Here is a 12,802-nt window from a genome sequence, read left to right on the forward strand (position 1 = left end):
GTGCTCCAATCCCACCGCCCCGTGCTCCGATGCCCCCCCCAGTGCCCTAATCTCCCCCCCTTATACTTACCCGGCGTCCCGGTGTCCGTCCGGCCGTCTTCTCCCTGGGCGCCGCCATCTTGCAAAATGGCGGGCGCATGCGCAGTGCGCCCGCCGATTCTGCCGGCCGGCAGATTCGTTCCAAAGTGCATTTTGATCACTGAGATATAATCTCAGTGATCAAAATAAAAAAAAATAGTAAATGACACCCCCCCCCCCCTTTGTCACCCCCATAGGTAGGGACAATTAAAAAAAATTAAGAATTTTTTTTTTCCCCACTAAGGTTAGGGGTAGGGTTAGGGGTAGGGTTAGGGTTAGGGGTAGGGTTAGGGTATTTTCAGCCATTTTAACCCTAAAAAACTTCCTAGAAAACACAGACTCTGCATAGAAAACTGCATAAAAAAAGGATCAAAAAAAGGATCAAAAAACGCATCAAAAAAGGACAAAAAAAGGACCAAAAAAAGGACCTGCGTTTTCTGCCAAGAGCTGCAGTTTTTTAAAAAACAGTCCTGAAAAAAAAAAGGATGGAAATCAGGAACGTGTGAACATACCCTAACTGTCACCAGCTTGGAGTTCTGGCACGCAAAGTTTGTCTTTTCCTCAAGCAAGTCTGTAAACAAATAGCACACATTGAAGGACACCATATGAGTAAACTTCTTCCCCATGTTGAGCAAAACAGATTTCTGTGGAAACACCGTTCGGATTCGCTTGCTGTCAGGCGCACTGTTTGACTATTTACTTCAAGCAGCGCAATCCAGCTACACAAACAATTTCAGACTCGCTGCGACTCTTCACTGTTCACAGAATGCACCAGGAACATTCAAATGATCTCCCTCAAGCTACAAATTCTGGCTTCTCTGGAGGTAGCTTTGAAGAAGATTGCACTCAGCTAGGATTAGGCGAGTGACCTTCATTCCCCTCTCCTCCACAGACAGTAGAAAAGCAGGCACAGGACACATTCCCTGCACTCTGATTGGAGGACTGTCCTCATTTCTCCCATGCAGACTCCCTGTTATTGCGTTTGAACGGTGCATATTCATTTTGATACATGAGCAGATTAAACACAGAGGAAATAAAATATAATAATTGCCCGGAGGCAGAAGCCCCTTAGGGGAAGGGGGTTCTAGGCAAATACCAAGTTTGCTTACCCCCAATGCTAGCCCAGGGTCCAGTTAATCACCTGACCTGAATCCAACAGAAAATTTATGGAAGGAACTAAAGCTCTGAGAAGGAGCCGATGGAACTTTTAGGATTTGAAGACTATTTGTGTTTAAGAATGAGCTAAAATCTCACTTGAGCAATGCATGCGACTAGTTTCTCCATACAGAAGGCGTCTTAAAGCTGTTATCACCAACAAAGACATTTATATGAAGTACTACATTTCAGTAAGAGTGTTCAATACTTTTTCACTGTTTTATTTCTCATTATCACACAACAATTTATGGACATCTATGGTTTGATTTATTTGCCTATGTGGATTGGATGCATTGTTACCAACATGTGGTTACAATTTCATGTCGATAACACCTTTAAAAATATATTTACTTAGAAGTATTGAACACATCACCAATTTTCTATTACCTGCTGTAAATAGCAAGATTTTAGACAAATTAATTCCTGCTACTCAAGTATTCAGTTGTTACTCTTTCCTTTGTCATTTAGTTATTATGTAGCAATGAATTATATTTCCTTTCAAGTATGGGCCACCTTAATTTATGCACAAACACCTATATTCAGACTCAAGAGTATAAATATATGGACACTCTGGGAAAGTCTAGAGCTTGCCAGACTGCTGCAAATGCGATAACTTTGTTTTCCTTCTGTTAGCCAGACGTAAATTAAATCCCAGAAACTTCTAAATTGAAGCAGGGACCACCCTTCTAACAACAGATACATGAACAGAACCAAGCAGATGACATACAATAGTGACCAAAAGTTTTCCCTTTTTTTATTTTTTTTTTATAAAGTGTAATTACGTCTGTCTGGTTGTTGCGATGCCATTTTCGTGGTGATTTTAGCAAGCCGGAAACAAATGGTTGTCAACTATAAGGATGAAAATTGTGTTTGACATTGTTTCATCCCTTTATGTGTTAGTTTTCAACATTTTCTGGGCCAAATGTTTTGCATATTTTGTCATGGGTAGTCGAATTTTGCCTAAAAAGTGTATTTTGTGTGTGAGTGTATTTTGAGGTTAAAACATGGCAAAGACAAAGCCAAATTTATCACCAGATGTCAGGAAGCTTATTATTCTGAGAGTGAATTCAGGCAAAAGCTAAAAGAAGTAGCTATGGAATTCAACTGCTCTCAGAGTCAAGTGTCACCTATAAAGAAAGAAAGAAAAAGAAGGTTATGGAACAGCTGACAAACCTAGAAGTGGACGACCAAGAAAAATTTCCTCCAAAGAATAAGAATAAGTCACTATATGATGTCCATAAAAGTGCTATACAGATTTCACACAAAATTAACTTAGAATATGGGGTCAAAATGAGTCGCAAAACTGTGGTGCGACGGATAAGTGTAGAAGGGTTGAATGCATGTGTTCTAGTCCAGATGCTTTTCATTTCTGCAAAGAACCGTTCGGTCCCACTTTAGTTTGCCAAAGAACACAGCTAATGGAAAGATGGAAAGACCGATTTGTCGAAGGTGTTGTGGTCGGATGAATCTAACCAATGTCAATCTGTTTGATAGTGATGGCAAGCACAATATATACCGCCCAATTGGAAAACGTAATAATGTATGGTACCAAACATCTACAATGAAACATGGTAATGTCATGGTTTGGAGCTGCTTTTCTACATCTGCCATTGGTCCTCTGCATAGAATTGATGGAAATATGAATGCTGCCATGTACAAGCATATACTGGAGAATATAATGCTGGCACATGGTAAAACCAAAATAGGCAGAGTCCCCCCTCATTTTTAACAACCAGCCTTGGTAAAGCAAACAGCTGGGGGCTGGTAAAGGGCCATGGATATTGCCCCCCCCTCCCCCCACCACCTAAAAACAGCAGCCAGCAGCCGCCCAGAAAAGGCACATATATTAGAGGTCGTCAAAAATGAGGGGGACTCCATGCCTTTTTTTTTTTAAATTATTTATTTAAATAATTAAAAAATAAGGCGTGGGAACCCCTCTATTCTTGATAACCAGCCATGTTGAAGCTGACAGCTGAGGCTTGCAGCCCCCAGCTGTGAGTTTTGCCTGGCTGGTTATCGAAAATACAGGGGAAGGCACGCCAGGGTTTTTTTTTTTTTAATTTTTATTTACAGAGCAGTAGCAGGCTAATGAATACACCAATCAGCCGCTCCTGCTCTCACAGTTATTAGCGGCAGCAGGTGTCTGATGATGGGAGCAGTTGTCCCATCAGCTGACACCAGTGACTGGACGTAAACTTTAGGCTATGTGCACACGTTGCGGATTTACTGTGGATCCGCAGTGTTTTTTTCCGTCCAGAAACGCTGCACAACCGCAAGTGATTTACAGTACAATGTAAATCAATGGGAAAATAAAAATGCTGTGCTAATGGTGCAGAAAAATCTGCACGGAATCCGCAGCGGATTAAAAAAGGACCATGTCAATTCTTTGTGCCTTTCTGCAGCGTTTCTGCACCCATTCCGTTATAGGAAAACGCAGGGGTAAAAACGCATGAAATCCACACAGAACCCACAGGAAAAACGCACAAAATCCGCATTAAGAAAGGCGCTGATTCTGACCTGCGTTTTCTGCCAAGAGATGCAGAATCCGCACAGAAAATTCCACAGGTAAATCCGCAACGTGTGCACATAGCCTTATACCTCTGATCACAGCTGAGCTCACACACATCCTTCTTCTCCGCTAGATTTCTGAAACTTAACATGGACAAAACAGAATTCATCATCTTTCCCCTATCTCACGTGACCCCCCCCCAACGAACCTATCCATTACAGTAAATGGTTGCCCACTCTCCCCAGTCCCACAAGCTCGCTGCCTCGGGGTAATCCTTCAAACCACATATTCAAGCCCTTTCCACTTCCTGCCGACTTCAACTCAAAAATATTTCACAAATCCGTTCATTCCTCAACCAAGAATCTGCAAAAACCCTAGTCCATGCCCTCATCATCTCTCGCTTTGACTACTGCAACCCCCTGCTCTGTGGCCTCCCCTCTAACACTCTCGCACCCCTCCAATCTATTCTAAACTCTGCTGCCCGACTAATCCACCTGTCCCCCCGCTATTCCCCGGCCTCTCTCCTCTGTCAATCCCTTCACTCGCTCCCCATTACCCAGAGACTCCAGCACAAAACCCTAACCATGACGTACAAAGCCATCCACAACCTGTCTCCTCCATACATCTGTGACCTCGTCTCCCGGTACTTACCTACACGCAACCTCCAATCCTCACAAGATCTCCTTCTCTACTCCCCTCTTATGTCCTCTCCCCACAATCGTATACAAGATTTCTCTCGCGTATCACCCCTACTCTGGAACCCTCTACCACAACACATCAGACTCTCGCCTACCATCAAAACCTTAAAAAAGAACCTGAAGACACACATCTTCCGACAAGCCTACAACCTGCAGTAACCACCGATCGACCAAACCGCTGCATGACCAGGTCTATCCTCACCTACTGAGGATACCACCTACCCATCCCTTGTAGATTGTGAGCCTTCGCGGGCAGGGTCCTCACTCCTCCTGTACCAGTTATGACTTGTATTGTTTAAGATTATTGTACTTGTTTTTATTATGTATACCCTTCCTCACATGTAAAGCGCCATGAAATAAATGGCGCTATAACAATAAATAATAATAATAATGTAGACAATGCCAACTAATCAGCTATTCTGCACATCTAAATGTATAGTTCATAAACAGCGAAAGATAAAGGGGTTTTCACATGAACATTTCACATGAACAAAAGTATCTTTTAATCAATAGATATTTGAATAATAATAATTTTCAAAATTAGATGTGATTAAATAAAATGTTCCTGTGCTCAGATAATCTTACAAATGTTCCCCTGCTGTCTATTGTGTAATGGCTGTGTCTGATCGTGCAGAAACATGGTCTAATTCATACCACAGCTCGTGGGTAGGGAAGGAAGAATAGGTGTATACAGACATTACAGCTTGGGATCACAGCTGATTCCTTTTATGAGGTAAAATAATATTAAAAAACAGGCAGTGAAATGTTTTACCTCACAGAAAGAATAAGCTGTGATCATGTGCTGTAATGTCCACATACTTTTTGGCTTCCTAGTCTACCCAGAAGCTGTGGTATGATCAGACCGTGTCCCGGTATGATCAGACCGTGTCCCAGTACGGTCAGACACAGCCATTACACACTACACAGCAGGGACACATTTATAAGATTCTCTCATAACAGGGACATTATGATTATTATTATTCTTAAACACATCCAATTGTGGAGTTTATTATTTTTCTAAGATATGTTGATTAAAATATACTTTTGTTCATAGCACAACCCCTTTAAGCTATTTTCACAAGCAGGTTTTTCGGTGTATTTTATTTCTGCAGCCAAAACCTGCTTTCTTGCTAGTGAAAACTGCATTCAAAACGCCAGTTTTTCTGTGTTTTCTCAGCAGATTACATGGGTGCCTTGTTTTCAGTCCATATTAATAAAATTAGTTTTATTCACCAGAGATGCTCCAAAAATGCAGGAATTCATGGCTGAATTAGAAAACTTTTTTTTTTTTTTTTTAAATCTGTCAACTCTTTCAGCATTTTTGCACCCTTTTTCACTCATTGCTTTCTGTGGGTCAAAATCCGCTGAAAAAATGCTGAAAGACTGGCGACATCCGTGCACACCCATAGAATCAGGTTTTTGATGCAGGTGTTATTTCTCCTTATGATTTTGGTTAAAAAACTGCGTAGTGATAGCACATACTGCATTTATCCTAAACTTCACCCAAAATGGTGCCCAATGGCAGCGTGATTTTGTTTCAGTAATTTGTACAAGGTTTTAACATTTTTTCATGGCACCATGATTTTGAAACCAAATTGGGAGACCATTGAGCATCACATTGGGATGATGTTATGGACATATGCAGCAAGATGCGGAATGTGCAATCACCGTCATAGGACAGTATCAGGCTTTTTTTTGTTTTTAAAAAACCTGTCTTCAGAGTAGAACTATTTTATTAACCAAGGTCACTAGACCAATGAATCCTAATGCCGTGCGCCATTACTGTAAGGCCATACAGTGCAGTTTTGATGCATCAAACATGGAGTAAACAGTGTGATTATTAACATCATAAAAAAACAGTTGGTGGAGAAATGTTAAAGTTGATGGACCTAGGTCTTTTTTTCAACCTATGTAACCCAAATATAATAGGCTAACTTAATCAGTGTGAAACAATGTTGGAAATAACCCTGTTAAATGTCATGCAATACAAAAAAAAACAAAACACAAAAAACAAACCCGCACTGTCAAAGCCATGCTTGCTTGTGCAAAAATCGCAAGCAGCTTCTTTTATACATTAACCCTGCACTATAAAGCCATGGCCTTACCCTTAGGATCACTGCATAAAAGTTATCAAATAATATAAGTAACTTCTGAAATACTTATGGCCTCGATTCAATAAGGTGAGTATGCCAGAATTCTTGTGTAAATCACATTAAATTAGCATATTTTTACTGAACTCAAAAATAAAGTGAATTTTAGCATTTACATAGTGTGAACAGGACGGGACATTAAATTAATTTAACGTCACGCCACTTTATTGGCATACCTTACTCCAGTCACTGACTGGAGTACATTTCTGGCAGCAGTGCAGGCCAGCTAAGACAAGAACCTAATTCATTATGTAGCGTGGATAAAAGGGAATCTGTCACCCCCAAAATCGAAGATGAGCTAAGCCCACCAGCATCAGGGGCTTATCTACAGCATTCTGGAATGCTGTAGATAAGCCCCCGATGTATCCTGAAAGATCAGAAAAAGAGGTTAGATTATACTCACCTGGGGGGGTGGTCCGATCCGATTGGCGTCGCGGTCCGATGCGGGGCCTCCTATCTTCATAGGATGACGTCCTCTTCTTGTCTTCACGCTGCGGCTCCGGCACAGGCGTACTTTGTCTGCCCTGTTGAGGGCAGAGCAAAGTACTGCAGTGCACAGGTGCCAGGCCTCTCTGACCTTTCCCCGTGCCTGCGCACTGCAGTATTTTGCTCTGCCCTCAACAGTGCAGACAAAGTATGCCTGCGCAGGAACCGCAGCGTGAAGACAAGAAGAGGACGTCATCGTAAGAAGATGGGAGGCCCCGACCGGACCGCGATGCCCATTGGACCGGGACCACCCCTGGGTGAGTATAATCTAACCTCTTTTTCTCATCTTTCAGGATACATCGGGGGCTTATCTACAGCATTCCAGAATGCTGTAGATAAGCCCCTGATGCTGGTGGGCTTAGCTCATCTTCGATTTTGGGGGTGACAGGTTCCTTTAAGTGCATCATACTCCAGCGAACCCATTCATTAAGACTGGTGTGCTCAACATCAGTCTTAATAAATCATCCCCTATCTGTTTGGAAGCAGCCTGTAATCCTTGTAGCACTATGTTGTGGACAGAAGTGTGAAAATTTGAGCCTTTGAGTCTGATACCCATACAAAACAGGGCCAAAAATGTAGTAGGAGGCGGATACACACAGAGGGCTCAGGAGGAGGCTGCCTGAACACTGAAGACCACCCATACACAGATAAAAGTCAGCCAAACCCACTAATCTTTGGTGGGAGAAGCCTACTATCTATTGTGCATGCTTGAACACATAAAAATTGGGCAGTTAGAATCCAAGCACCTCATCCTTCTGCTCTATGGGGGAGTAATTCTGGAGGAAGCTTGCTCTCATTAGCCAAGCACTTCTGTATATGATGGACTCGGGAGAGAGAGCAGTCATCCAAAGGATAGTTCAACCAAGCGCTGTCTAATGTGTAAAGTCAAGTTTAACCATTTAAGCAAAGTCTGTGCTGCTTAACCCCTTACAGATTCATACTTCTTTTGCTGGGCTGTATAACATACATGGATAATACTTGGAACTTATATGAAGGTTATATCAGTCACCTGTGTAGAGAAAATTGCAGAAATAGTCCTTTAGTAATGAGGTTAGTATTACTTTCAATTTCAGTTTGTGTCTATTCTACAAAGGTTTTATGGTAAGTATTCTTTTTGCTAATCACATGCTGAAAATCAGGACTTTGTAGACAAATGTGTGTTTTTACAGTTTTGTCCATAGTCTTCAAATAACCTGTATATAGATTTTTTTTGTCTTTGATAAAAATAATTTGCATAGATCTCCCAAAGGACTGATTGAGGACCACGCAGTAGAGCAACAGGTGACACCCCAACAAAGCACAATCTAATTATGATACTATGCAACATGATGGTACAGTTGAATATCACGGAAATACACAACAGGTACAGTGATAGACCATGGGGCAGCGATGGTGAGACTGAAAGCCTACAACAAAGTCAAGGCACAGTTTCCCTTACTTGAGGGGAGCTGCCTGGAGAAAAACCTTGATTGGAGCCAGGAGAGGTGGGAGACTGGTTGGCTGGGGACCCAGCATTACTGCGGTACTGCTGGAGAGAGGCCTATAGAACAACACAGCATTAAATACCACTGGCATCTTACATTTGAACAGGTCCTCTGGGCAGTTATTTGGCGTGATTTCTCGTTAAGTACATTTAAAATAATTGGTAACTCATATAGAAGTACAGCAGCACTGGTTTAATACATTCACTTTCTTCTCTATTGGTTGCAAGTAAAATCTCAATTTTTTTTATGTATTCAGACATTTAACAGTACCTCCTGTGCAAAAATAAAACTAGGTCTTCCAGCTCCTAATTCTTCATGTACAATACCTTTTGTGAAGTGTTTGTGCTGCTTTTCCAGATTCACTTACAAGAAAATAATACAGGTCCAGTGAAGCTGCAGCCAAGTGTCTGATCACTACTTCTTCACTGTTTATTCAAGCCAACTAGCTCACATTTCATTTCCCATCCTCTGCTCAAAAAAAGGAGGACTTAACTAGCAAGTTCCCTCTAGAGCAGAGCCGGCAAAATGTCTCTCGTGGGCTACACCCGGCCCCTCTGGAGATTCCCACGGACTGAGACACCTGAGGGCTGAAATGGTGGCTCACACGCTGCTCAATGACCTCTGCCGTCCGACCACAGCTGCCCACTGTCACCATTATCCACATCCTCAGGATGCAGATGCGGTTACTACAATGCTGGAGGAGGGGCCGCCAGGTCCTTCTTGTACCAATCACCGTGTGCAAGTGAGCCAGCAGATGAAGTCACTTTATCACGACTGCTGTGCAGGGAGCGAGGTGAATATGTGTCTTTTTCATATGAGTATGGGATGTTTGCATGTATATAGGAAGCTATGTGGGGGCTGTTTGCATTTTGAAGGCTATCTGCAGGATAATACTATACAGAGAAACTATGTGGGGGCTCCTAATGAATATAGAATATTTGGGGGCGCATACAGTAAGTAGGGGCTATGTGGGCGCTCATACTGCATATCGGGGGATATGCAGGGGCTCATACTGCATTTACTGTAGAGAGGCTATGTGTGGCTCATACTGCATTTAGGAGGGTATGAGTGGCTCATACTGTATTTAGGAGGCTATGCATGGCTCACACTTTAGGAGGCTATGCAAGGCTCATATTGTACATTGGAGGCTATGAAAGACTCATACTGTACATAGACTATGTGGAGGCTCATACTGTCTATAGGGGCTATGTGACAGCTCATATTGAATATAGAGGTGTTATGTGGGGGCTCATACTGTATAAAGAGAGCTATGTAGTGGTTCATACTGTATACAGGGGCTATGTGGGGGCTTATACTGCATACATGGGCTATATGGGGGTCTCACTGTATAGAGAGGCTAAATGGGGCTTAAACTGTATATAGGGGCTATGTGGGTGCTTATACTGAATACAGAGGGGCTATGTGGGGGACTAATACTGTAAAGGGGGCTATGTGGTGGCTCATACAGTATACAGGGGGCTATGCTGTCCTCATACTGTACACAGTGGCCATGTTGGGGTTCATACTGTATACAGGGGTGAAGTGTGGGATCACAAGGCATATAGGGGGGCTGTGTGTGAGCTCATACAGTATATTGGGGGATGTCAGCATACTTAATTCTGCTCAATATTAAGTGTTAAAATGAATCTAAAATAATTATATTTAATATGTTAATATTAATAATGAGCAGTACTAATTTCAGCTTTTTGTGATGATCCTCCACCACACTCACGGTCTCTCATGTGGACCCCATAGAAAATTAATTGCCCACCCCTGCTCTAGAGTCACAAAAGCAACTATCTTTTCAGTTCCTATTTGGGTTAAGTATTTAAGTCATTTTAACTACATCTCTCTCTGAAAAAGGAGTAAGTAAGGCTATGTGCACACGCTGCGGATTTGACTGTGGAATTTTCTGTGCAGATTCTGCATTTCTTGGCAGAAAACGCAGGTCAGAATCTGCGGAATCTGCGCTTTTTTATGCGGTTTTTGATGCTTTTCTTTGAGGATTTTGTGCAGATTTCTACCTTTTTCCACCCCTGCGGTTTTCTATTATAGAATGGGTGCAAAAACGCAACAGATCCACAAAAATAATTGACATGGTCCTTTTTTTGAATCTGCTGCGTTTTCCGTGCAGATTTTTCTGCACCATTAGCATTTTTATTTTTTTTTTGCCATTGATTTACACTGTACTGTAAATCACTTGCAGATCTGCAGCTTTCTGAGCGGAAAAAAGCCCTGCGGGTCTGCAGGAAATCTGCAACGTGTGCACATACCCTAAAAGGGCTAAAGCAATTCAATTCGCCATCCATGTTAATATGAGACAGAATAGAAGGAGTGTGCAGTTAGTAAATAGCAGATTACATTTTTAATTTTAAACTGTGTGCTTGTATTAGTACAAAGTGGCACAGTGAAGATATGCTTTAACAATTACATATATTATACATTGTTACGCATTCTGTTACAATATATACTAAATATTCCTCAAAATTGTGAAGTTGAACCTGGGTAAAACTACACCATACACTCCCACCTGATGTGATATTCAAGTACATCATATGTTGAGGATAGCTGTCCTATACACTTGCTCCACATTGACCTATACATTAATCAATTCATTACATTTGCCAGTATTGTTTTTTTCTGACCATTAGATTACAAAGTACTAATAGTGCATAACAACTACAACCCCAGTTAGAAAACAAAAATTTCAGATGATATGTAAAATATTCAGAAAACAAAAATGCAATAATTTAGAGAATTATTATAATCATTTCATTCACAGAATAAAAACAGAACATGTCAGAAGTTAAACATTGTTGTTATTTCCTATGAAAAAAATTAACTCATTTTAGAAACTGATGGCAGGGACGTAACTCAAAAATAGGTTGGGACAGGGTTAACATAACACTAGAAAAGAGAGTGGTACTAATGAAAAACAGCTGGAGGGTCTATTTTCAACCAAGTCACATGACTTGTCACGTGTATAAAAAGGGTATGTTAGAGAGGCAGAGTCTCTCAGAAGCAAAGGTTGTCAACATGGTCATCAATCTGAATGAAGGCTAAAATTGAAGAACAACTTCAGAAAAGTGTTACTCAACGTAAAATTGCAAAAGCTTTGAATATCCCACGATCTACAATACAAATAAAATCATAAGATTCAGACAAGGACCTCAGGCAGCACTGCATTAATAACATGCATGACTCGGTATATCATATACTTCCAAAAATCACTGTATGAGAACAGTTTGTCATGCAATCCACAAAAGAAAGTTGAAACTTTATCACATGAAGATGAATCCATATATCAGCACTATCCTATAGTCTTTCTCTGCGCCAAAGCTCATGAAAAAGGCAAAATGGAAAACTCTTCTGTGGTCAGATGAATCAAAATGAGAAATTCTTTATGGAAACCACAAACTCTGTCCTGTGGACTCATGATTAGAGGAACCATCCTGCTTGGTAACACACAGTTCAAAAGCTTGCATCTCATATGGTATTGGGCTGCATTACTACCTATGGCAAGAGCAGCTTACACATTTTGAAGGCACCATCGATGAATTACACAGAGGTTTTAGAACAAGATAAGCTTCCATCATGACAATGTCCATTTCAGGAAAGACCTTGCATATTTCAGCAGGACAATTGCAAACCACATATTGCATCCATCACAACATCATGGCTTCACACTAAGAGATCCGGTGATGAACTGTTTACCTGCAGTACAAATCTTTAAAAAATAGAAAACACTTGGTGCATTAAAAAGCGAAAAAAGGTACAAAAGATCCAGGACTGTTGAGCAGCTAGACTCCTACATCAAACAAGAATGGGACATTTTTTTTCTCTCAAAACTGAAGCAATTGGTCTCCTCACTTCACAGACCTTTGTAGACCCATGTCCCTTTCCCATTTTTTTTTATATATATGTTGCTGCCAATTTCTAAACAAGTTTTTTTTTTTTTTTTTTTAAGCCAAAAGGGAAAATATTTTTAACCTTCTGATTTGTGTTCTATGTTCTGTTATGAATAAAATAAGGCTATAAGAGATTTCCAAATCATTGCATTCTTGTCCCGACCGTTTTGGAAAGGAGTGTACATTATTTCAGCTCCTAATCATCAAAAATGCCAGCTAATGGATTTATTTTGTAATCCAAAATTGTCCAAAAGTCTCACAAGCAGAGAGTCATTTGCAAAGTAGAGTTCACCAGAGGATATTTTTTTAATTTATGCTACTGTGGTGTGAGTCT

At 41.0% G+C, this 12,802-nt stretch overlaps 1 protein-coding gene across 2 annotated transcripts in view; it reads right to left on the reverse strand.

Moving 5' to 3' along the window:
* Positions 1-12,802, reverse strand: part of CRTC1 (CREB regulated transcription coactivator 1) — a 248,706-nt gene that overhangs the window by 33,467 nt on the left and 202,437 nt on the right. The window contains exon 11 of one of the 2 annotated variants that reach the window (XM_069738954.1): positions 8,515-8,616. The exons of the other annotated variant lie outside the window; for it this stretch is intronic. Within the exon in view, the coding sequence (XP_069595055.1) occupies positions 8,515-8,616 (102 nt within the window). The remainder of the gene's footprint in view (positions 1-8,514; positions 8,617-12,802) is intronic. 2 annotated transcript variants of the gene reach the window in all.

Source organism: Ranitomeya imitator, chromosome 1, assembly GCF_032444005.1.
Source record: "Ranitomeya imitator isolate aRanImi1 chromosome 1, aRanImi1.pri, whole genome shotgun sequence".
In the NCBI taxonomy this organism is placed as follows: Eukaryota; Metazoa; Chordata; class Amphibia; order Anura; family Dendrobatidae; genus Ranitomeya; species Ranitomeya imitator.